The sequence below is a fragment of the Anguilla anguilla genome, chromosome 11 (assembly GCF_013347855.1).
Source record: "Anguilla anguilla isolate fAngAng1 chromosome 11, fAngAng1.pri, whole genome shotgun sequence".
NCBI classification, from domain to species: Eukaryota; Metazoa; Chordata; class Actinopteri; order Anguilliformes; family Anguillidae; genus Anguilla; species Anguilla anguilla.
The window spans coordinates 26,666,295-26,690,119 of NC_049211.1; the positions used below are offsets into that span (position 1 = coordinate 26,666,295).

The following is a 23,825-nucleotide window of genomic DNA, read 5'->3' on the forward strand; positions in this document are numbered from 1 at the left end:
GTTGTGTTTGTGCTTATTTTGTTCATGGATGTGTGTATCTGTATATTTAATCATGGAATGTCTCAGATCTTTTTGAACTGGGCCTTGTGCATTTGCCTACTCGTACTATCACCAGTCATTTTGGATACTGTATGTTCGCGGGAATCTGCATATGCGAATACTTCGGATCCTTTCTCTGTTTGAGGAGCAAACGGGAGCGCGCGCCAGCATACATATCGGCGTATGTCAATCAGCGTGTGAGTGTTCCAGTGCATTCCCATACGAGCGTGTCACTATCTCTGTTTAGCTTTAGCTTTGTGCGTGTGTGTCTGTCGGTGCATCTCTCACCGGTGTCCCCTCCGCCCTTTGTCGCTCTGCTTTAATCAAGGAGGGGGGACGGTTTATTTTACCTCGTCTGTCAGCGGGCTGCAGCAGGGACGCCGCTCCCGCTCGAACCCATGTTTCCCGCCCGCTCTCGGATGTCCTTGTCAGATTAACCGAAAATCAGACCGTTTCTCCTGTTCCGCTCTGTTCCCTCTCCCGCATATTATTCATTTCCTGTAGCGTTTTGAAGTCTGGGGGAGAAAACTGTGTCTTGATTAATTTCAGCCTCTTGATTGTGTTTTTGTTTTTCTTTTTTTGTTCTTGCTTTGTTTAACTGGGTGTTTTAATTGAATGAATTTTATTTCTTCTTCTCCAGTCTTGTTTTGTTTTCCTGTGGCGGCTTGTTTCGTGTCGGTCTTTCCTCTGCCGGCAGGGAGTTTTCCCGAAAAGCTGAGTATCACAGACTGTTTTTTTCCCCTCGCAGACCGATACATATCAACATTCGCTCAGAGCGAACTGTGGAAGAAAAACATCTTTCGCTTACTAAAAATTAGCAAAGCATCCATATTTACTATAATAAACGCAAGTTACTTATAAGTACGATATAGTACATTGATATTTCAAAAATTATCATTTTGTCCACAGCAGAGAGAGAGGGGACAGAATTAGTGTTGCACACCAATATTTTATTTTTTGCATTCTTGGTAAAACATTATTACCATCGAAATGCCAGTAAATTACAAAATAATGTAGGAAATAAATGTATTTTTTTGGCATTTCTCAAATATGGAAAACATAATTGGTATTTATAATTAGTTCAGGTGATGGCTCAGCCACCAAGGTTAACCAGTTTGTTTCATTTCTAATCTCAAGGCACTATAAAATCACCCTGTGAGTGAGGAACCTCACATAAAATAAAAGGTCACTTTTTTACACCAACTATATGTGGTTTTGGTAAAATATAAATATGCAACAACTTACAATGATTGTAATATAACTAAGAATGTGCAAACTTAGCTCATTTGTTGTAAAAGTCAGACATGTATGATCCATTTTCTTGTGGCCCCTGTAAACTCTTTCCTTGGCCCCAGAGTTGCCCAATCTGGGATCCCCTAGGCTAATCTATTTGAAATACCTTGTTGATTTCTGTATATTGGGCTCTAAACATGGAATGTACTGATTGTGATTCTAAGTGAATGGTATCCTCCCAGTAGATTAACTTCATGTACCCACATTAGTAACTGGAAATTATGTCTGGAAGATATAAATATGAGAGATTAAACAGCCTGTCCTTTAACATCATAGAAGCACAAATGTCCCTGCAATCAAAAGGCTGTAAAAATAAATAGAAAATCCTGTTGGGGCGACGCTGACCATTTAACCAGTGATAGAATTCTTTCTGCAAGTTCTGAGACAAAGCTGGAGACGGGCAGCGTGTAGCTGGATGAGATAGGCTATCTTTATTGTCAAAACACAAGAATGAAGGGGGGAAAAAGACACAGATTAGCCTTCCTGACAGTCGGGTGTTTGAAGCGTGTGCCAAAGTGCATTAGGCTGTTATTCCCGCCGCTAAGTGCTGGCAAATAGAAATCCCTGTGCACAGGAAAAGGCGAGACTTTTCTTTTTAATCAGCTGATAATGGGCCGCACTGTTCGTTTGCCCCCGTGCGCCCCTCCCTGCTCGCACGTTCACGGCACACTCGCCCAACGCACTCCACCCGGATGTGCACACGCACACACAAGTTTACCCGCGCGTTTAATGATGCCCATTGTGGCACTCTGTGCACAGACTGAATCACACAGACACGTCATTTAATGGACAGGAAGGGACATAGACATCCAGGGAGGATTTTAAAATAAAAAGATTATGAAACACACATATCCCTGCTTGACACAGAGCCACCAGCACAAACACACAATCATTTTCATGTTCGAGACACACTTACACTGCCGTACTCTTATTCAATACTCTTGCACACACTCGCACATGGTTACCGTTTAGAATCACTCTCACACTCACTTAAAAACACAATGCAGTCATTCACACACTCCTGCTGAACACACTCCACACACAAACGCGCACACGCACACACACACACACACACACACACACACACACACTACCAAAACCCCCACAGCTGCAGATTTTGGCCCGTTGGAAGCAGGGCCAGCACCTTATCTGATGCTTTCACCTTTGACCTCTGATCTGGCCATTTCAGGACAGGAAGTCCCACCCTGGCCCGCCATTGTCTCGTCTTCTGCAGCATCAGTACAGACAGGTCAAGAACAAATGAAAAGAGACCCTCCATACAAATGTACATATGTGGAGTTTCCTGTGAATGCGGGACGTTTATCTGTACATTAGAGAAGGATCACGGTCATATTTCATTGGCTCCCTCCCACTATATTGTTTTAGGCACAGACTGGAGTATTTTGGGAAAAGGGTAACTCTGTGTAACATTATGTCAAGCCTCAAATAAGGTCTCAAGCCACATAATAGAATATGCTCACACACACACACACACACACACACACACACGCACACACACACACACACACATACACACACACACACACACACACACACGCACACAGCTACCACCACCCTTCTTCTTCCTGGATTGATAACAGGGTGAGAGACAGTAGAAAGGAGGGTGGGGGGCTGGGGGGGCGGTAGTCAGCTTTCCCTTTCTTCCTTTGCTACACCGCCCCCAACACCCCCCCCCCCCCCACCCCCATCCCCACTACAGGAAGCAGGTTTTTCTCAGCTGCTGGAGATGAAGTCTGTGGAAGTCAACAGACACTTTCTCAAAAGCCCAGTCTGGCTTTGCGTGAAACCATTTCTATGTCACATCAAACCAGAAAGAAATAAAAATAAGACCTAAAACCAATTAAATGAAGTCAATACTTTATTTTACAAGTTATAAAAGACATTTCTACAAGGTAAAAGCCCCACGGGAGAAAGCTTTGAATTAGACCTTTACGTCTCAATACCTGTTTGCTTCTGACAAAAGGATGAGGAAGGCATTTACTCTGGCCAGACGTACTGATTTTGGCGAAATTTCCACAGGGAGCAGCCGGGGGCTGAACTCAGGTGAATGGGGAACTGGGCTGAGGGGGGCACACTAACCCGGACAGGAAAGATCTCGTTTTCTGCGGTGTGGCTCAGCAGGAAACGCTGCTATTCACAGCACTGTACTCCCATCCTGAAGAGAGAAAGAGGGTGGGGAGGGGTGGAAGGGGGCAGGGAGGGGTGGTGGATGTGGTGGTTGGGGAGGGTGGTGGGGGGGGGGTACATAAATGAAAACTAATAATGATTACATCAAATCAATTTCAAACACACAGAAGTTTTTTCCCCTTCCCTTGTTTTTTTTTTTTTTTAATTTTTAAATTTATTTTAAAAGGCCTAATTAAATATTTTGAATTTGTGCTCTCAGGAAAAGCCCATCAGTGGCACCCTGACTGTACCAGTGAAAGCATTCTTCTCTGATCTCTGTTGGTTGTGTTTTTCCTCTCAATGAGCTATCCTTGATCTCTGCCACTGGTAGGGTTGAGCCCAGCTCTCACCCTCCTCTGTGTCTTCCCTGCAGACAGGACTACGCAGCTCGCTGACTCCTGCCTCAAACACTCATTTTACACAGCCCATTTTGGGATGTGTAACATGTCTTCCCCCCCAGGATCTGAACACGGGTGTCCATGACTGATGCTTGATGCTCTCGTAAATACAGCACCGACTGAAAGAGGGTATATTGAGGACTATGAGAAGAAAAAGTCGCTACCACCCCATTCAGGACCGGCCTGTGGCATAAACACTCTATGCGGTTGATTAGGGCCAGAACCGCTAGGGGGGGCCACATGACCACGAGGGGGGGCCACACGATCCAATGTTTATCTAAGGTTAATAACGTTATTTTCATATTTCGTTATTCACCGGAACTATACCCCCCCACAGCACGCACCCCGCTCATCAGAATCTAACAGCACCACCCCCACCCCGCTTGACAGAATCCAGCAACACCACCCCACCACCCCACTCCCACTGCACCCCTGGTCGACAGACTTGTTTAGGGCCACCAAAATCCTAGGGCCAGCCCTGACCCCATTAACATCTTGTTTAAAGGGGATCTCAAGTGCTATGTGCTTCTTTGCTCAGCTAGGATCCATCCATATAAATATAATGATATTGCGTTTGGGTGTGTTTATATGCCTCTGTCTACATGGATAGTTCATGTGCTTGGGAATACGCTAATGAGATTAAATAAAATTTTGTCACTGTTTGAGGGGTGGGATGTGTGCACATGGGCGCATTATGTATCAGTGTGTACATAGTACGGGACACATAAAAACCCTAATGAGGAGAATGGGCCCTTCGGTCCAACTTGACGGGTTGTCATTTTCCCAACTGTCTAGTCTGCATTAAACACTGTGTCAGGGAGTGGTAATGAACACCCAAGTGGTCTTTGCTTATACTACATGACCTGGTAAGCTATTCCACTCAGTAAAAACATGGTGGCTCCTTGAATGGACAGGCGCACGGAGAAGGTGCACAATGCATGACCAGGCTCAAAAACAGACTTACTTCAGAGCATAATTCCTGGTCTGGGATGCTGGTCACATTCATCCTGGGGACAAGATGCTTGGAGACTGAGTAAACCAGGTCCCATGTAAGGTAGAAACCTTGATCTCTTGCTCTACCTATATGATAGGATAAACAGATGGACACCTATTGATACTACTGTAGTTTAATGTGTAAGTACTGATCTGTGTGTGTGTGTGTTTGGGGTGTGGGTCTTTCCGGGAAATTACAGAAGTTAATGGCCTCAGCATAACATCTTGTCCTTTGCCCTCTCATTGCTGATTTATGGTGATGTAAATGTCTGAGTTGTCAGAAACCTGGAAATACGATTTTATTTGGAGGAAATCATTCTGATATTATTCTGTTCTTTTTTATTTCCCCCTTCACTCTCACATTGAGCCCTGAATCGTGTCGTTATCTCTCTAGGCATTCTCTGACTTAAAAAAAATCCACACCATTGTTCTTTGGGGAGGTTTAAAAATAATACGCTGATAGAGCTCGTGCAGGGTGTTTCCAGCTTTAAGAGTTCTTCAGTGCACGGAGGTCAGGGGCTTAGTGTCCTCTGGTCCAGCGGCGAACAAAGGGAGGGGAGCTTACGAATGTCAGCGTGAGTCTGTGCCAGGGCTGTGGTGTCTCTTCTGCAGGAAGCCGCGGCAGAGAACGTGGGCTCAGTGTCAGGGGCCCTCACCTTTAATCTGAGCTAATTATAGACGGCAAATGTAACTGCAACACAAAAAAGAAAAAAGAAAACGAATGTGCCGTGGCGCTATGAACATGCAAGTGCAGGGAGGCTTGGAAAAGCGAAAAACCCCTAAAGAACGTTTACTTTCATCTGTCGGTTCTTTATTGCGCACTTTCTGGGTAGCCTATACATGATTTCATAAAAACTTAAAGTAACATTATATAGCCTAAATGTTTGTCAAACGACTACTTCTATAATTATGATCGTTCACCTTGGCGGTGAATACCGTTACATAAATTAAGGGCTAATTATATACTTTTGAATGATCCATGGATTTGAAAAAACTTGATTATTAGCCATGCAAGTCATCTTTTTTGTCGCGGGCGCGCGCGATACATAGTACTGGTGGACAGAAAAGGAGGCGTGTGCGCCGCTGTCGGTTTTTTGCGCGCGCGCAGGAAGGGAGGGCAATCTCGTCCGGACACTAATAAGACCAATGGCTGGAGTGAAACGGTCAGGTTCGCACGGAGCCTCGACAGGAGACAGCAAGCAGGCGAAACTTCAGTGCTGCAGTGAACACTATGAGCTGGATAAACGAACTAATGGGATGACATTATTATTAGATGGAACGCGTAGAGGGATTTCCTCAGAGGAGTACAATAGCATAAGGTGGTCTGGAGGACTGCGCAGTGAACTAGTTCAAACCGTAAGAGAGCATGACCTGGTCGATTGCTGGATGTCTGTGACACACCTGCTAATCCCTATAGAATCGTGCGGCGCACAATTTTGCCGGTATCAGAAGTTCAGTTTTGACATTATTGGTAGATTAAAGTGTGTTTCATTTGTGAGATTTCATCTGAAATGTAATCATGTGTGCCTTCAATTGTTTGTTGTTTGATTCATTTTATGCGATAAGTTAAACGTTTAAGTTAAACTAAAATTATAGTTGAATGGTTTTATCATTCTTGCCTGTGTTTTGATATAAATTAGCCTAGTACTGTAAATTGGCCTAATTTAAGACAGATTAAGACGTAGGCTACTTACAAATTCACGTGCTACATGGGTGCAAAGTAACATTTAAATTTATTCATTAACCATTAATACGCCTATCTGATGTACTGAATTAACAATTACACAAAACAGCACTTGCCTTGCTGTTTAGAAATATAAGTATTCTGCGCAGCATTTACAACTTAATCCTAAAAATACTACTGCTGTTACAATACAGAAATACACTTATTTGTTGCTTTGATACGAGCGACGTGAGCTGGACGTGGAAAGCCTTTGTGGCTCTACTTATTCAGATGGCCACAGGTGCCCCAGACGGAGCTCGCGCTGCGGGCTAACCAGGTGGCTTGTCCCTTGGCACACAAAGCTAGCGCCAATGCCGCTGCCGAATTGGCTCAGCCTGGCACGGCTCGGTCTATTATCAATGTGCACATGGACATGGTTGTTGGCTGGTGCATGCGGGCCGGGCCCTGGCACTGGCATTCGACCAAAGATGCGAAAGCTGACCCCGATGCCTTACAAGCACTTCGTCCCTAATTTTTCGGAGAACAATCTTGGCGCCAGTGGCAGAGCAGAAGGCAAAATCACACGAAACTCGGAACGATTCAACGAACTAGTTTGCAACTACAACCCGGACATCATATTCAAAGACGAGGAGAACACTAAGGCCGATAGATTCATGACAAAGGTAAGACAGAAGCAGTAGAATCTCATATAAATAATGTTTTCTTCCCTCCGTCGTAATTAATATCTCAATTTCTCATTGTAACGATATTAGAAATTGCAGTCAATGATTCACAGCTGTACGGTATATTACAAAGATTAACGCGTTCCTTTTGACCCGTTAACAAAATAATTTTATGTAAGTGATTGTTGTAGACATTGTCCATTAATTTGTATTAAACGAATCAGTTATAAAGTTTCCTACTAATGCAAACATTCTGCAATGGGTCTCTGTTTTTGGAGTAGGCCTAAACGTTTCTTGGTGTTCACAATTTTTTCATCGTTGGGGTTGAGGTCCGAAACAACGAGTTATTCATTTGCCAAAATGTCTTGATTTTTTTTGTTTGTTTTGTATCAAATATTAAAAGTTATAGACCCACGTTTTGCCTTCTTCAACGTTTGTTTTTCTTATCAGTGTCTCAAGACATTCCGTTAACTGTACAAGGACGTAGGCTTCCTGTGAAAGCATCACCTCTTCGGTTACCCACTCCCTCTTGTTGGAAGTTCCCATGATATCTCACTGGGTTCAGCCAAGTTTAATTCCACTGTAATGTTATTAATTAACGATGGAAGTGGGTCGCACGTGCTAAATTTGCTATTTTTGTAGGTAACACATTAGCACCAAAATACAATTATCTCGACTTTTTTTCCAATGCAGAGATAAACCCACACTCTCCTGAGTTGTTATTTTAATTCACAGGCTTTCCGACTATGATTCTCAGTTTGATGGAAATAGCATAATTTCATCCAATGCACACTCTCTTGGATATTGTAGGCTATTAAAAAAAAAAAATTATCGCCTGGAGCGTTGTATCCTCGCCACACAGTTTAACGCTATTTTTCAGGAGAAATTCCCCCTTGATCGCTCCCTTTTAATCGTTAACCGAAGTCTTTGTAGTAGGGCAATAAAACGATTCCGGCACTGTAGTTCCACTTTCATGGTCTGTGTAGTTAATGGGTGGAACTTGGTAGGCGAGTCAAACAGACTCCAACGTCCATAGGTAAAGCCGTGCATACCTGGACCTTATCTGTCTTGAGCAACGCGGAGACCTCTTATGATGAAGTTGTAAAAGGAGCAATTTACATTGACAAAGCATGCACTTGTTATTCTTAGTGTTTGTATTTTTTACTGGTCTCTTCATCAGAATAGAATTGTGAAACTCAAACAGACCTCATGGAACGTTTCTCGCGATAGGACCTCTGTCAAGATAGAAATATATGCATCCCAATAGGGTGGGCATAACCAGGTTCCTAACTATCGTCTCCTATGAGATATTAAGCACATTAACTCACATACATGTCATTTTAATAGCTCCTTGTGCAACCATGCTTAATAGTGTATTTTGACAAATTAGCTCTGTAATTAGTATTTTGATAGAAACAGAATGACACTGTGGCACTGACTCAGGTACAGTTACATATAATTGCAGGTGCTTTATTGTATGTCAGTTGTAGGTTCATTCAAAGGACATTAATTTCATAAAAATATAAATTCACACTACATTTACCCAGCCCTGAGGAAATCCTTAGTGTTTTACTTTTTGAAGTTGCGAAAACCCATTCTCAGAATGTTCACAATCAGCTGAAATGTGTACTCTGTTGGACTGTTAGATTTAATTTAATACAAATAATTGTGTTGTGTACAAAGCAACAAATGTTCTGTTTGTTCTCGGACAGCTGAAGAGGGTGCTGGACATTTACATTAATTCATTTAGAACCTGTACCATGAGCGTATACAATAAGATCAGATGAACGCCAGCAGCATAACTCGCCAAAATGGACTGTAACACAATAAAATACTAGTAAAAACATGTTATAAGGTTAATGAATATTAATACAAATAATAATAATATAATTATAATTATTATTATTATTATTAATAATAATAATAATAATAATAATAATAATAATAATAATAATAATAATAATAATAATGAATTGTGAATTGATGTTTATAGACCCACAGCAGATTGCTTAATGAACAGGGCTTCATCACAAAACTGGGTCAGTCGAGCTGCTGCAGTGCACCTGAATGGAAAGGGGCTTCTGGTGAAGTGAGCAGTGAAGCTGCTCTCTGCAGTCTGCTCACCTGGGTTTCAGCCTGTCTGTGTGCCGGGGGGACGGGGGCCAGGGTCACATAAGGTGACGTCTGATGCGCCCGGGATTAGAGGGAGGCGTGTTTTCTGTTGGAAATAACTCGGTTATTATTAGTTATTCTCTTAGCGTCTGCCCTTGTCCGGGGGCGAATGGCGTATGACATAGCTGATGGCCCACGTTATCCGTGCGCTTTTCGGCCGAGGCCATTCGAGCCGGTCTCGGGGGCACAGCTGCTTCGGCTCTACCTGAGATACGAACCGGCAACCCCACCTCCCCACCGGCAGCGAGTCCAGCCTGCTCGGTGTTGCCGTAGGGACCAGTGCGAGGTGTGAGAGCGGTTTGAGACTAAGCCCCGTGATTGGCGTTATTTACGAGCAGGGAGCCCGGGCTCACGGTGGCAACACGAGCTATTCCCAGAAGATCGGGCAAGCAGCCGAGTGGACCTGTCACGTGACGTTGTGCAACTTTCCGGGACGTCCTTTCCGTGCCGATAATGCTGGCTTGCGATACATATGTATCGCATCTGTACGGGTGCGAGCGGGGTTTTTTTTAACGCGCCCGGTCCGAGGTGGGGTGTGTGTGTGCGTGCTGGTTTGAAAGGGGTCCTTTGTGGATCTGTCGTAGGCTCCTGCGGGGTCGCCTGTCCGAAATTCCCGCTTGCTGAAGTAATGGCACCGTCGGAAAAGCCCCCTATTGTAGTTGTGACAATGAAACGCCTCTGCGCCCTTCGGCGCGAGAGAAAAAGTCGCGGGGTTTGTTTTCGCTCCCTCCTTCTCTCTTTCTCGCTCCTGCTGTCACATTCCCCTCTGCCTGCCCGGACATTCCTTCCCTCTGCCCTCTCACTTCGCCCGGGGATGGCCTTTCCCCCAGCCTTTTCTCTCTCTCCCTCTTTCTCACCACTCTCTCTCCTCGCTGTCCCTCTCCCTCTCTCTCACATCCCTGTCTTTCCCTCTCTCTCTCCTCCCTCTGTTTCCCTCCCTCTCTCCCTCTGTCCCTCCTCCCAGTATTTGTCTTTATTGCTGAACGTTCTGTCCTATCAGCAGTCAAATAGAGCAAAGCTGTTGATGTGTGTGCTTATGACATACCTGAGCCCTCGGACTCTGGTTGCCACATTTAGGGTCTGAAAAATCAGTTTCAGAATTAATCAGGAATAGCAGGAGAAATCATTCCCTGATATCTCCCTGGGTCTCTCCAGTTTTCCGTCTGCCACCCCCCCCCCCCCCCCCCGCCCAGGGTCCATTTGCACCTCCTCCAAACCTTACAGCTGATATGGAAAAATACGGGAGGGTATTTAATGGTATAGTTCTGTTTTGGGGGGGCAGACTTGGGCGTGATGCCGATGAAGAGAGGATGCATGGAGCATCGTGAGAACAGCGGCACAGCGTCAGGAATTTCATCACAGCGAGTTTAGCGAAACATGCAAACCAGCAACCCGCTGCTGGAAAGCGGTCCTGATGCGGGGTGAAGCAGGATGTGGCTGCTAAAGCTGCCAACCAATCAGAACCCCCCCCTCCCCCCCCTCGGTTACAGTGTGGGGGTGAGGCAGAAACATCTGAACGCGCCGTACAGAAAACCCACAAGCCACGTGAAAGACAAGAAAAAAAAAGGGCAGTTAACCAAGCAGAGTTTATGTGAGTTTATGTGAGAGAGCATAATTGACTCTATCAGCAGCTCATTGTGGCTTGATGAACTGTCAGAAATTGTCCTGCCGAACAGCGCCGCTAACCGGCTATAGAGGCTCTGGGCTTAAGCTGCGATTGTTTTTTATGGGCTCTGAATGAACGGGGAAAGAACGCTCAGTGATGTCACAGTGGAGGAAGCGGCAGGAGTCAGAAATACGTCGGGTGCAGAGGTCAGATTCCATTTTGCACACGCCTCTGCCATTCGCCAGAGGTGGGGCGGCATTCGCGGAACCTGGCTTGACTGAGAGCGTAGTGACAGGTCTGAGGGCGTGGGGTAAGCTGACTGGAGAGGACAGGCGGGGTCCGCGTCTCTGCTCCCTCAGACCATGGCCTGCACACACCGCGTATGTTCACCGGCTCCTTTGTGTTCGTCGAGCCTGCTGGGTCATCCCCGTCCACATACAGTGAAGATCAGAGGATCTGGATGGAGTCTTTGCTACTCTTGCTCCAGAAGACCTCACTTCCTGTCATCTCAGCTCTGTCCAGCAGTTCTCCACTTTCAGGTAGCGACTGGTTACGGTTGTGGTAGAAGCAGGGCTGTTCAGGTGACTCTCTCAGGGCAGTGATGTGGCCCGTGGTTCGGTATGGAATGCTGACCGTGCCAGTGACCCTGTGGCTGGCCGCCTTGCAGAGTGGCGCACGCTTGCCCATAGTGTCACCCATAGAGGGAGGGGTTCAGTTCCCCCTGCTGCAGAAGTGACTCCTCTGGTTGTTCAGGCTTCTGCAGGTCTACCTGTGGTAGCTGCGTTAGCAGCGTAGTCCTCCACTGCTCAGTCTGCAGAGTGAAGAGGCACAGTGTTCAGCACACTAGTCTACTCCTTCAGCACACTGATCTCCTCGTACAGCACATTAGTGTACTCATTCAGCACACTGATCTACTCCTTCAGCATACTAGCCTACTCATTCAGCACACTAGTCTACTTATTCAGCACACTAGTCTACTCATTCAGCACAATAATATACTCATTCAGCACACTAATCTCCTCATACAGCACACAAATCTACTTATTCAGCACACCTAGTGTACTCATTCAGCACACTGATCTACTCCGTCAGCATACTAGTCTACTCATTCAGCACACTAGTCTACTTATTCAGCACACTAGTCTACTCATTCAGCACACTAGTGTACTCATTCAGCACACTAATTTGGATACTATGAATAATGGAATTGGGATTCCATTTTAATAACCACAACCCTTTGCTGGAGAATACAGTGGATTCTTTTTTAACAAGAATCCAGCACATTCTCCCGTCTACTGTTGCAGATGGGGGATAGTCTTATTGTTATGTTCTTCTGTTGATGTATTCTAGTTCATTTCTTTATTAATTACTTTATTACTTTATCCTAATTCTGTTTGATGTTATATCGATCGATCGCCACTTAGGTTCACAACAATGCAAATAAAAAAGGAAGAAACGACTGCTGAAAGAATTATTGGACTCATATTGTTAATGCTATTTATATGCATTACGCTACTGTAGTACATGTGTAAAACATACATGTTCCTTTTCCCTCATCAGTGACAAGCCCACCAACTTTTACATCCTCTTACAAATCATAATCAGCACGAAAAACCGGCCGTGTGCCATAGATTAATGTTTAAGGTGATTGCTGCATATCAGGCGTCTGCACAGTGTGTCACAGTGATGAAGGAACTGGGAAGTCTGTAACTGAGAGGTCATGGAGTTCAGTCTGGGGCCAGCAGTGCAGTGCCTTTCAGCAGAAAGCTTAACCTGAATTGCTTTAGTAGCACCATTTGTGTTAAATATCCAGCGTTTAAAACATGACCTGTGGACAGTTACCCTGGAAAAAGGTTGTAATCATAATGCAATAGTAACAAAAGTTTCTACCTTGATCATGTGATTATTGGCTCAAGTCACGTGACCGCGCTCACTCATGTGACTGTAAAATAAAATACTGTAGTCCTTTTGTGGAGCACATGTTGGAATACCCACATGCGGTTGATTTCCTCTTTACTAAGTCCTGTCCATTGATTAGGTGTCACACCACAAAATACATTTCATATGAAATCATTTTAATAATGGCACCAACATGCCTTATATGAAATCACTGCCATTATCTCAAAGAGATTGGTTGTAATTTTAAACGATAACAAAACTGGTTTAGTGTGGAAGACAGAGTGAGTTGTAGGCTGTACGCTGCCTGACAAGTGGCATAAAGGTACAAAGCAGACGGAGAGGAAACAGGTGAAACAAAGATTACTCTGTACAAATGGCACTGGGCACGATGGAACGCACAAGCACGCACTCCAACCAATGCTGTCATTTATGCTCAGCGTTGTTCAGTAAGTAGGAGATGCCATCGATTGCTTGTTTGTAGTCTGGCCGTTTGGAGCGAAAGAGGAGTCTGCCTGTTGGCGGTGGGTCATCAGTGTTTGGGTGATCACTGGGCACGATGTTAAGTGCAGGCTTAAGTGTGCAGAACATGTGAATGGCCTTCTTGTGGCTGAAAGTGACATCTGTGCCTCCCCAGGTTTCGGAGCTTGTCGCCTCCCCTCCTGCAGGTGCACCTGCTCTAATGTGGGTGTGGCTCTGATGTGGGTGTGGCTCTGGTGTGGGTGTGGCTTTGGGGGCTGCTGGCCGCCTCCTCCTGCTAAACCGCAGCTCTAGTATGCGGCTGCACCCTGCGGTCCTGTAGGGGATCCGTGGGATGGGCTTACGGACACAGCCTCCGTATTGGACTGAAATGAGAATGTTTTGGGTTCTGAATCTGTAAAAAAAAGAAATGAAATGGGTGAAATGGGTATGACGTCATACAGTGTTCCCCTCCCCTGCCTCAGCGTTGTAAGGACTGCCTGAACAGACTGGCCATCGCGGTGATGAACCAGTGGCCGGGGGTTCGACTGCGGGTGACCGAGGCGTGGGACGAGGACGGCCACCACCCCCCGAACTCCCTGCACTACGAGGGCCGCGCCGTCGACATCACCACCTCCGACCGCGACGCCAACAAGTACGGGCTCCTGGCCCAGATGGCGGTGGAGGCCGGGTTCGACTGGGTGCACTACGAGTCAAAATCCCACGTGCACTGCTCCGTCAAGGCTGGTGAGTGTCATGCTGTCCCGTCCCGTCTCAGGCTGAGAACGTATGTGTACCACCTGTGTGTGTGTGTGTGTGTGCGTGTGTGCGTGTGTGTGTGTTTGAATGTGTGTGTGTTTGAGTGTGTGTGTGTGTGTGCGTGTGTGTTTGAGTGTGCATGTGTGTCTGTGCGTGCGTGCATGTTTTATTTTGACACATTTAGATGGCAGTTTTGTTATTTAATGCAATAAAAAAATTTTCTAATTGTAAAATTTGAATTTGATGTAAATTTGATCAAATTTTAATTCCTATCTCTCCTTCCTGCCCTCTCTCTCCACCCCCCCACCCCCCCAGATCACTCGGTTACCGTGGAGAAGGGGGGCTGTTTCCCGGGGTGGGTGCGGGTGAGCACGGTGGACGGGGAGCAGAGGACCATGTCCTCCCTGCGGCCCGGCGAGGAGGTCCTGGCGCTGTCCGAATCCGGGCAGGTGGTGCCCAGTCGCGTGCTGCTCTTCCTGCACCGGGACCCTGGCCTCCGCGCCCGCTTCCTCACCGTGGAAACCGAGGGCGGCGGGCGGCTCTCGCTCACGCCTTCCCACCTGCTCTTCCTGGCGCCGAACCGCACGCTGGACCGCGCCCGGTACCAGGCCCAGTTCGCCAGCCGGGCGCGGCCGGGCCACTACGTGCTGGTGCGGGGGAAGGGCGGCGGGGTGCGGCCGTCCCGGATCGTCTCGGTGGCCCGGACGGAAGGGAGGGGCGTGTACGCCCCGTTGACGGTGCACGGCACCCTCTTTGTGGGCGGAGTTCTGGCCTCCAGCTACGCCTTAGTGGAGGACCATTGGCTGGCGCACTGGGCCTTTTCCCCGCTCAGGCTGCTGATGCCCCTCCCACAGCCGGGAGGGAGGGGCAAAAGCCACGCCCCCTATCCGACTGACCGCACCGTATGGGGCGACTGGGCGAACCAGACCCCCGCTGGCCCAGGGTCACACGGGGGTTCCTACAGCCCGGGAAGTTGGGCGGTTCCTCTGCGGCAGGGTGGGGGCGGGGCTAGCGGTGACCGTGTGCCAGACACCAGCCGGGCGGTGCACTGGTACGCCAGCCTGCTCCACGCCCTGGGGCGCCTCCTTCTGGACCCCGAGAGCTTCCACTCTTAAAGCCCCCGCCAAGCCCCCTGCACCGGTGACTCGCTGAAGCTCATGAAACATGACCAGAACTTTCCCAGAGCTCTGAGATTTAGCCCCACCCAGCGGTTGACAATGTTCACTCTCTCCTTCACCGTGCTAACCCCCCCCCATTAAATACAGGATACAGGAAGTTCATACTCAAAATTCTGTTCCTTTTCTTTGCTGTATCTTTTCTGTACCCACGTGCACATTGTATTTGCATAGCCTTGCAAAGATACACAGAGTTGGCACATCTGAGCTTGAATCAAAGTCTCAAACAGCGCCTGGGGAAGAAACATTATCATACTGATGGTTAAACTGTACAGACACTGCATAAAACTAGTCACTCAAGCTCCAGTTTTCAGCCTGTGGCCCTGGAAGGCAATAGTGATCACACTAATCACACTGACATTAATTAGTTTCATATTTCAAAAACAGGTCTTCCATTTCTCACTTTATCTATTGACCAAATAATATTGTGCCTTATTATTAACATAAAACAGTAAGTGCCTTATACATGTATTTATTTGACACTATAAACTAAAACAATGAAATGGTATGACATTTAAAATCTGCTTTTTAAAAAGAAATGTTCTAAAGAGATGAGGAAAATGAATTATGGGCTAGTACCACAAATGCTTTATTTTTGTACCTTTGGAATCATAATATATAAATATTAAATGTATCAATTTATATTAATTATTCTGTTTAATGATGGCCTTACATGTTATGTGTCATATCAGTGCTCTTTAAGGTGTCATTAAAACAAACAATAATAATAATTTAATTGTTTTTGTAAAGAAACTCCTGTTGTGTTCATCTGTGATTGGTCAATTTTTGTTTTGATTGGGTTGATTTGAGGAGTTTGCGCTGTTTCAGGTACTGCTTGGTAGTGCGTGGTATCATTGCAAGGATATTGTTAAAAAATATTGTAAAGGTCACCTTGCTAGAACAGGGTGGTGCAGTGGGTAGCGCTGTTTCCTCAGTGCTACCTCACAGCAGGTAAGTCCTTGGTTCCAGTTCAGGCCGGGGCCTGAGTTTGGAGTTTGCATGTTCTCCCCGTGTCCGCGTGGGTTTCGTCCATTACTCCGGTTACCTCCCGCAGTCCAAAGACATGCAGGTTAGAGTTGAGAGTTGAGTCTAAATTGCCACTAGGTATGAGTGTGTGAGTGAATGGTGTGTGTGTTCTGCAATGGACTGGCGAACTGTCCAGGGTATATTCCTGCCTCTCGCCCAATGCATTCTGGGATAGAAAAAGTATGTGTGTTGCCTCCTTTCCCATCAATATATTTGGGGGGAGGGGCTTCAGCCAATAACTGCTCGGTATCCAATATTCATATAATGTCAGCCCCAAATTATGTTCGATGCCTTGTGGAACAGTCTGTAAGAATGCACTGAAGTCAGGGAATCACAGTATCATAGAATAACTAGAGTTATGTGGCATGAGATACGCTTGGTTACTGTCTCCGATTACGGTGATCACATCCATTCAGCTCGAATGCACTCTGCAAAACTGTAGCAATGTAGGCTCCTGGCTCTGTAGCAATGTGGAACTTATGAATTCTTCTCTCAAAATTTGCTTCACATTCAAGGTCTCCTCAAGGACATTGTGGATGTCCAAAGAGGCTCCACGGTGTTTGGGAGAGTGTACTAGTGCATGTGTTGTGTGTGTTTGTGTGTGTGTGTGTGTGTGAGAGAGAGAATTTGAATATCAGTGTACATGATCCTGTCCCTGAGAGAAATTTAATTTCATTTATCTTTTTTCTTTGTGCAGCAGGCTCCCACACACATCTGTTTTTTTAAGGGGGGGGGGTCATGGTCTCTGATATACATTTTTACATCCGGCCCATTAGCACAACTGGATATTTAACAAAGATATGCCTTTCTTTACTTTGCTCAAGGCTACCATGGAGAATAGAAAAGAATAGAACCGTACCGCCCCTATTCTACACTATTACTTTCATTGCTGTGCCTTGGAATTATGGTGAAGTCTTCAGGTACTGGAGCTCTAAGTAGAAGGTTCAGGGTTTGAATCCTGTGCAGAGCAGGGCCTTGGTATCCTTGAACAGCAACAGAACACAAAATATCATTTTCAACATGGTTTTACTGCACACCAGTCCTGCTGCTTTTGTAACGTCTCAAGATGCATTTTCTCTGTTGTGGATTGTAGATCATCTGTGATGGGGCAGGTGGAAAGTGTGTGTGTGTGCATGTGCGTGTGTGTGTTGTTGGGGGGGGGGGGGGGGGGGTTAAGTATCACAGGAACTAACTGGACCAAACTTCAGCTGTCCCATAAATATTTTGGCACAGGAGGGCATACTTTGTGCTATGTCACATGCTTATGCCAAGAGTCAAAATAAAATATATAACCAATCATTTCCTGTTTAACTAAATAGCTGCAATAAGGGGGAATTTCAATCCACAGGTTCCTGAAGTTTTGTTGAATGAGCAGTCACAGGTTTGGGCCAGTTTCAGTGTTTCTGTGTGAAGCCACTGGCTGTGCAGGCAGACGGCATGGCGAGGGTTAATCTGCTCGGGGAAATGCAGCTGAAAAAGTGGTTAATGAGAAACCAGGATCAGCCATTACCGTTTCATTCACTGCCTCATCCCGCCCCCTCCTCCTCCCTCTTTAGCTTAAATGTGGCTTTAGCCTAGTCTTGAAATGTATGGCCAGTACACCTGAACTTCATTTTTTAAATATTTTTAAAAAATCTTGACATTAACACTAATTTAGCTAATCTACTTCCAGTAATTTGCATGCATTGTTCACAGTGCTGCTTTCTAGTTTTGGTTTCTGAACCAAACCAAGCCTGGCACAGTGGTGCAGTGGGTAGCACTGTCGCCTCACAGTGCTGGGCTGGGTTTGAATCCCGGCCTGGGCTGTGTGGAGTTCGCATGTACTCCCTGTGTCTGTGTGGGTTTGCAGGTAGGCCAATTGGAGACTCTAAATTGCCCATAGGTTTTGAGTGTGTGAGTGAATGGTAAGTGTGTGTCCTGTGATAGATTGGTGACCTGTCCAGGGTGTATTCCTGCCTCTTTCCCAATGCACGCAGGGATAGGCTCCCCCCCTGACCCTCACCAGGGTAAGTGGATATATAATATATGGATGGGTAAATGACAGGATATGTCTAGATATCGACTGGCTATCTTCTACTTCCCCCTAGTGGAAGGCCCACGTATGGTCACAACAGACGTTCTGACGCACAGAACTGCTTTAACCATCTGCTCGCACTCTGATAAGCATTGACACGAAAGTTAATTTCGCATCGTTTCCAACTTACAGCGTATGAAGCGCTCGATTGCATCTGATGCGTCCGGGAAACTGAGCAACAGCAATTTTGAAAACTCGAGAGACATGATTTGGCGAAAACGTTTGTTTTTGTCACGTCACGTGAGACAGATGGCTGGTGCCACAGGAACATTTCTGTGAGCCTCACGGTTAGGTGAGTTTCTTATCTAGCTATAGCCTATATCCTAGCTACTCTCCGATAGCCCGCGCATTGACTATAGAATCGCGAATAGCACATGAATGTTTGTTGTAAATGCTGATTACTTAAGCAGTTTATCAGTAGCCTTGTAGACAATCCCGTGGGACGCCCTCTAGTCGCCGGCATTACCACTCCCAACGTAGTAGTTTACGCTAAGTAGCCTACGGTATCCATAAATCGCGTGCACTAGCCTATTCCTACTTTTAAATCCTGAAATGGAAAGGAAATATGACAGCCGCTGCCATCATAAGTAATGGTCGCTGGCAAACTTTGATTTTGGAGACCCGTTAAGTAGAAGTAGTGGAGGGAAGGTCGCGTGTTTTATCTTCCTAGTCAGGTGTACGAGTTAAAAAACACGTAATGGTGTCATTACCAAAAGAAAGTGATCCATTTGTATGATTATCTCGTTGGCTTCCACAGTTCGGTTGAAACCAAACGGGCAGTTGGGGATTTCAAAGCCATTTGCGGAACACAGCCCTGAGTCTTCGCATTAGTCTCCCTTTGTCAGTGTAAATAATGAACAAGACTGTGTCCTCTCTCTCTCCCCCTTTTCAAACCTGAGGAAGGGAAGAACCTGGTCAAATCCAATGGGGTCAGTTTCACAGATTTCTCCAGGGAGGACCAGCAGGTAACAAACTCTTTCCAGGATGGAAGATGGGCTGTGGCGACAGAAAACAGAGCCACCTATCTGTGATGAATGCAAATGCAAAGGGAGAACCAATGGCCATTTGTTTTTGTAATAATAATCACCTCATCATAATGGAAGACGGTCTTATACAGATTGGTGTACAAGGCTTCTATGATAAGGCTAATATAATGTATGACATATCATAAGCGTTGCTAGAACAAGTTCATGTGCACAGAGAAGCAAGTAATATATCTGTCTGAAAAACAGTCGTAAGATACATGCAGCCAAAGTTGTCATAATGATACAGGTAAGATTGCGTATCGTTATCCATAAAATCTGTGAAAAAATAAAATAAACATTACTTTCTAATAGGATAAATTTCCTACAGCTAAGTAACTTCATGTTTGAATTAAAACAAATTACAGACTTCGCCATTCAGGATTGGAATTTAACCAGCATGACTAAGTATAGAAAATTCGATTCCCTCCAATTCCATTTCCTTTGATTGAATTACGCTGCTACATACGTCTGAGCATCTTTTTTACCTAACGCTGTAACCGAGTCTTATCTCTGACCCGAACGTGTCTTCATCTTCTAAGCAGCTTCGTTACTATGAATAAATCATTTATAAGCCTGTTCTCGACTTTTTAAAAATGTTTTAACACTTTGTTGCACTTTCTCATTACATTACATTACAGGCATTTGGCAGACGCTTTTATCCAGAGCGACGTACAACAAAGTGTATAATCATAACCAGGAACAAGTATGTCGAAAACCCTAGAGAGAAGTACCGTTCCTAGTGCAGGGAACAACCGCTTAGTTCAACTTGGACTGATTAACATTAACACAAACGAGAACAGTAACAACGCAGTCTATGCAAAAATACAAGCAGTAGTTAAGACAAGTACGTTAACTAAGTCACCTACGAAACAGCTACCTAGTTACAACCCTAAGCTTAGTCAATTAAGAGATTACAGGGAGGTAGGGAGGGATGGGGAGAGGTGCAGCCTGAAGAGGTGAGTCTTCAGTCGTCGCTTGAAGTGGGTCAGTGTCTCAGCTGTTCTGACCTCCACGGGGAGGTCATTCCATCATCGTGGGGCCAGAACAGACAGGAGATGTGTTCGGGAAGCGCAGGTGCGAAGAGGGGGAGGTGCCAGGCGTCCTGAGGTAACAGAACGGAGGGGTCTGGCTGGCATGTAGGGTTTGAAGATCTTGTGGAGGTATGCTGGGGCTGATCCCTTGACTGCCTGGTATGCTAGGACCAATGTTTTAAATTTGATGCGAGCTATAACAGGCAGCCAGTGGAGGGTAGTGAGCAGGGGAGTGACGTGGGAGTGTCTGGGGAGGTTGAAGACCAGACGAGCTGTAGCATTCTGAATGAGTTGCAGGGGTCTGATGGCAGATGCCGGTAGTCCAGCCAGAAGAGAGTTGCAGTAGTCCAGGCGGGATAGTACCATTGCTTGGACCAGGAGCTGGGTTGAGTAGGTGGTGAGAAAGGGGCGGATTCTCCGGATGTTATACAGGAAAAATCTGCACGCCCGGGTTACTGCTGCTGATGTTCAGCAACATTTTAGCTGTATTTTGCGTCATTTATGAGACAACCTGACACATAGCAGTTTTTTGTACTCTAAATGACATTATACTATAATTCTATATTACTGGAGTTTATTTTGGTCAATCTAATGTATAGCCTACAATGCATTATAAACACAGCAGTGTTTAATCAAACGTGACATCGTCTATTAACTATCATAAAGTGCCTCCTTCGCCCACGTCCCCAAAATTATGCTGTGACCCCATTTCCTCCGAATATGTGAGCGGGACAGAGTCTGATAGTTATGTGTAATGTGTAAAGGAAGAGTTAAAATACGCGGAGTGATACATCATCGGGTTTACGCTGGACAGTGTACTAACGACAGATCCAACTTAGTCCTAAGGAATGGACATTGAACCACTTAAAGTTGCAGTTTTAATTGGTCCTCGCAATGAAATCGCTGGCTTTTAATTGGTCACTATTATCATAAGGCGGAAGTTGGGAATTATTTCAGTTTTTCTTGTGCTCCTTCCTGATAGAGATAATGACGGTAGTGTACCTTAATGTAAGTTGTTTTATTATGTAGCAACAAGCAAAGCATGTTCAGTGTTCTATTTCATATTTATTTTGGATTTGACGACTTCGTAAACGAAACGCACGTCCAATATTACCATTTGTTTTATCCCAGTGCCTATTCTATCAGTATCTTATGCTCGTGTACGCAAAGAAATGCCTCGACTACAGGCACCATAGAATAAGCGTGGCAATTGGGACACGTTATGATGTTTGGTATGTGTAAATGTGACAGCAATATTATTTTTTCGGTTACTTGGCAATGTAATGAGTTGGTATTGTTGGTATGAATTGATACAAGAGAGAAATATATATTAATATTAACATGCATGAATTATTCCTACAATTTATCTGCGTCATTACGCCAGACACAGAGTTCAGCTATGTATATTGCCTACTGCCTATGTCCATGACTGAGCTTTTGAATTATTCATACACATTTATGAATATTCATTAGTGCTTGGTCGCTCAGATCACAGGTCACAGTCCTCTTCTGGTGCGGGGAGAATACCGAATGTTTTGGCCTAATTGAATATTAACTTATTCTCTAGGTGCCCAAGAGAGTAACTGGAGGCATATTGCATCCTTTTCCGTTCGTTCTGTCGTCATTTAATTTCGACGATTTTTCTGAACTTCAGACATTGTTATATTACAGGTAATTTGTGATACCCCACTTAATGGCTTCGAAATAAATTTGATTCTGGTTGATTATGTGTTTGTTTTAATGTGTTTTTTTTTTTTTTGTGACGTGTCTAGTTCGACCAAAACAATACAGCAAGAAATGCAGTGTCAACGTTTTCTAACAAAGATTTAAATATTTCAGAATGCCTACAATATGATAACAAGGTAATACACACACTGTAAACACAGAGATGAAAAATAAATATGAAAATAATCTTTTTCTTCATTATAAACTTATGTATCATTAAAAATACATTAAAAGTAATAAAGACAAATTTAGGATATGAAAGGGTGTTGTAGAAATGTGGAACTTAATACCAACCCCTTCCATCATTTGTAATAGTTGCTGGAAATTGCCCAGCCCTATGCTACACCTTACTAGCAGTGTTTAATTTGTCATCTTTTGGATGAGAGGTGAAACCAAGGTCCTAACTTGCTGTGGTGATTAAAGATACAGATAAAGGCATTTATCGAAGGGGTAGCTTTTCCCGGTGCCAAAACCAAATTCGCTGTCTGGCCACTAAATCATCCTTAAGTTTAATTGTTGTATTAATACCTCCTGGGGGATCCTGCCCTTCACCTTGACTTTAGTGGGGTGAGCGTTCTGGTGTAAAATGGCTGCTGTACATCACCCAGGTAGGTTCAACATAATGCTGTTCATTGAGGTGGGGGTCCTGCCCTTCACTGTAAAGTGTTCATGAGATCATGAGATGAAGTGTGCTATATAAATCCAATCCATATATTATATAATCCAGCATACATTCAAAGGGTAATTGGCTGCAACACCAAGAATGTGATATACATGTTTTAATGTGCATGCAGTCCATCCCATGTGGGTACAACTGTGAGACAATTAGAAAATGAGACTTAGTGAGCCCTGTGGTAATAATAGAACCAATGCCATTAGAATGGTTGCCATTAGAAGCCCAGCCACAGTCCATTTTATGAAGACCAATCATAGTGTCTCTCTGATCTGCAACTTCCCCAGACTCGTTACTCCCTTTATCATCTCCCTCCACTGGCTACCCATATTGGATCACATTTAAGCAGCGAAATGGACAGCTCTGTAATATCTTTAAAATATTATAAGTATGTACACACCAACCAGACCTATCCATTCAGCTCCCTCTGCACCTCTAGGAGCCCCCAACAACACCCCCCCCCCCCCCACTTGTACTTCCAGGTCACGTCTCCTATCTCTTTTTGGTACACAGCAGAATTCATAGTTCCTTCAATAATGGCAAGTTGTCCAGGTCCTGAGGCAGCAAAGCATCCCCTCATCATTACACTACCACCATGTTTGACTGTTGGTATGATGTTCTTACTGTGAAATGCTGTATTTGTTCTATGCTAGACATAATGGGAACTGTGTTTTTTTTTTAAATGTTCCACTTTTGCCTCATCTGTCCATAGAACATTCAATGTAAAGGGTTATTGTTCTATGGACATCCAGGTGCTTTTTTGCAAATGTGAGACGAACATTGATGGTTAGCAGTGGTTTCTGCCTTGCTACTCTCCCATGAATCCCATTTGTGCCCAGTCTTTTTCTTATTGTGGAGTCATGAACACTGACCTTAGCCGAGGATACAAAGGCCTTCAGTTCTTTGGATTTTCTTCTGGGATCTTTTGTGACTTACTGGATGAGTTAT

At 45.0% G+C, this 23,825-nt stretch overlaps 1 protein-coding gene and 1 long non-coding RNA gene across 2 annotated transcripts; both read left to right on the forward strand.

Moving 5' to 3' along the window:
- Positions 1-6,059: 6,059 nt before the first annotated feature.
- Positions 6,060-16,059, forward strand: dhh (desert hedgehog signaling molecule). The gene is made up of 3 exons (XM_035382048.1): positions 6,060-7,256; positions 13,875-14,136; positions 14,464-16,059. The coding sequence occupies exons 1-3, from the start codon at positions 6,945-6,947 to the stop codon at positions 15,261-15,263; spliced, it is 1,374 nt and encodes a 457-aa protein (XP_035237939.1). The 5' UTR covers positions 6,060-6,944; the 3' UTR covers positions 15,264-16,059.
- Positions 16,060-18,459: 2,400 nt separating this feature from the next.
- LOC118208374 lies at positions 18,460-19,753 on the forward strand. The gene is made up of 2 exons (XR_004761554.1): positions 18,460-18,715; positions 19,323-19,753. It is a non-coding gene; the product is annotated as an uncharacterized LOC118208374 (long non-coding RNA).
- The last annotated feature ends 4,072 nt before the right edge of the window (positions 19,754-23,825 follow it).

Bases quoted from the DNA above. Each gene is read 5' to 3' on its own strand.
- dhh (XM_035382048.1), top strand. From the start codon at position 6,945: ATGCCGCTGCCGAATTGGCTCAGCCTGGCACGGCTCGGTCTATTATCA. The intron at 7,257-13,874 runs GTAAGACAGAAG...CCCCTGCCTCAG, and splicing joins CCGATAGATTCATGACAAAG to CGTTGTAAGGACTGCCTGAA. The intron at 14,137-14,463 runs GTGAGTGTCATG...CCACCCCCCCAG, and splicing joins GCACTGCTCCGTCAAGGCTG to ATCACTCGGTTACCGTGGAG.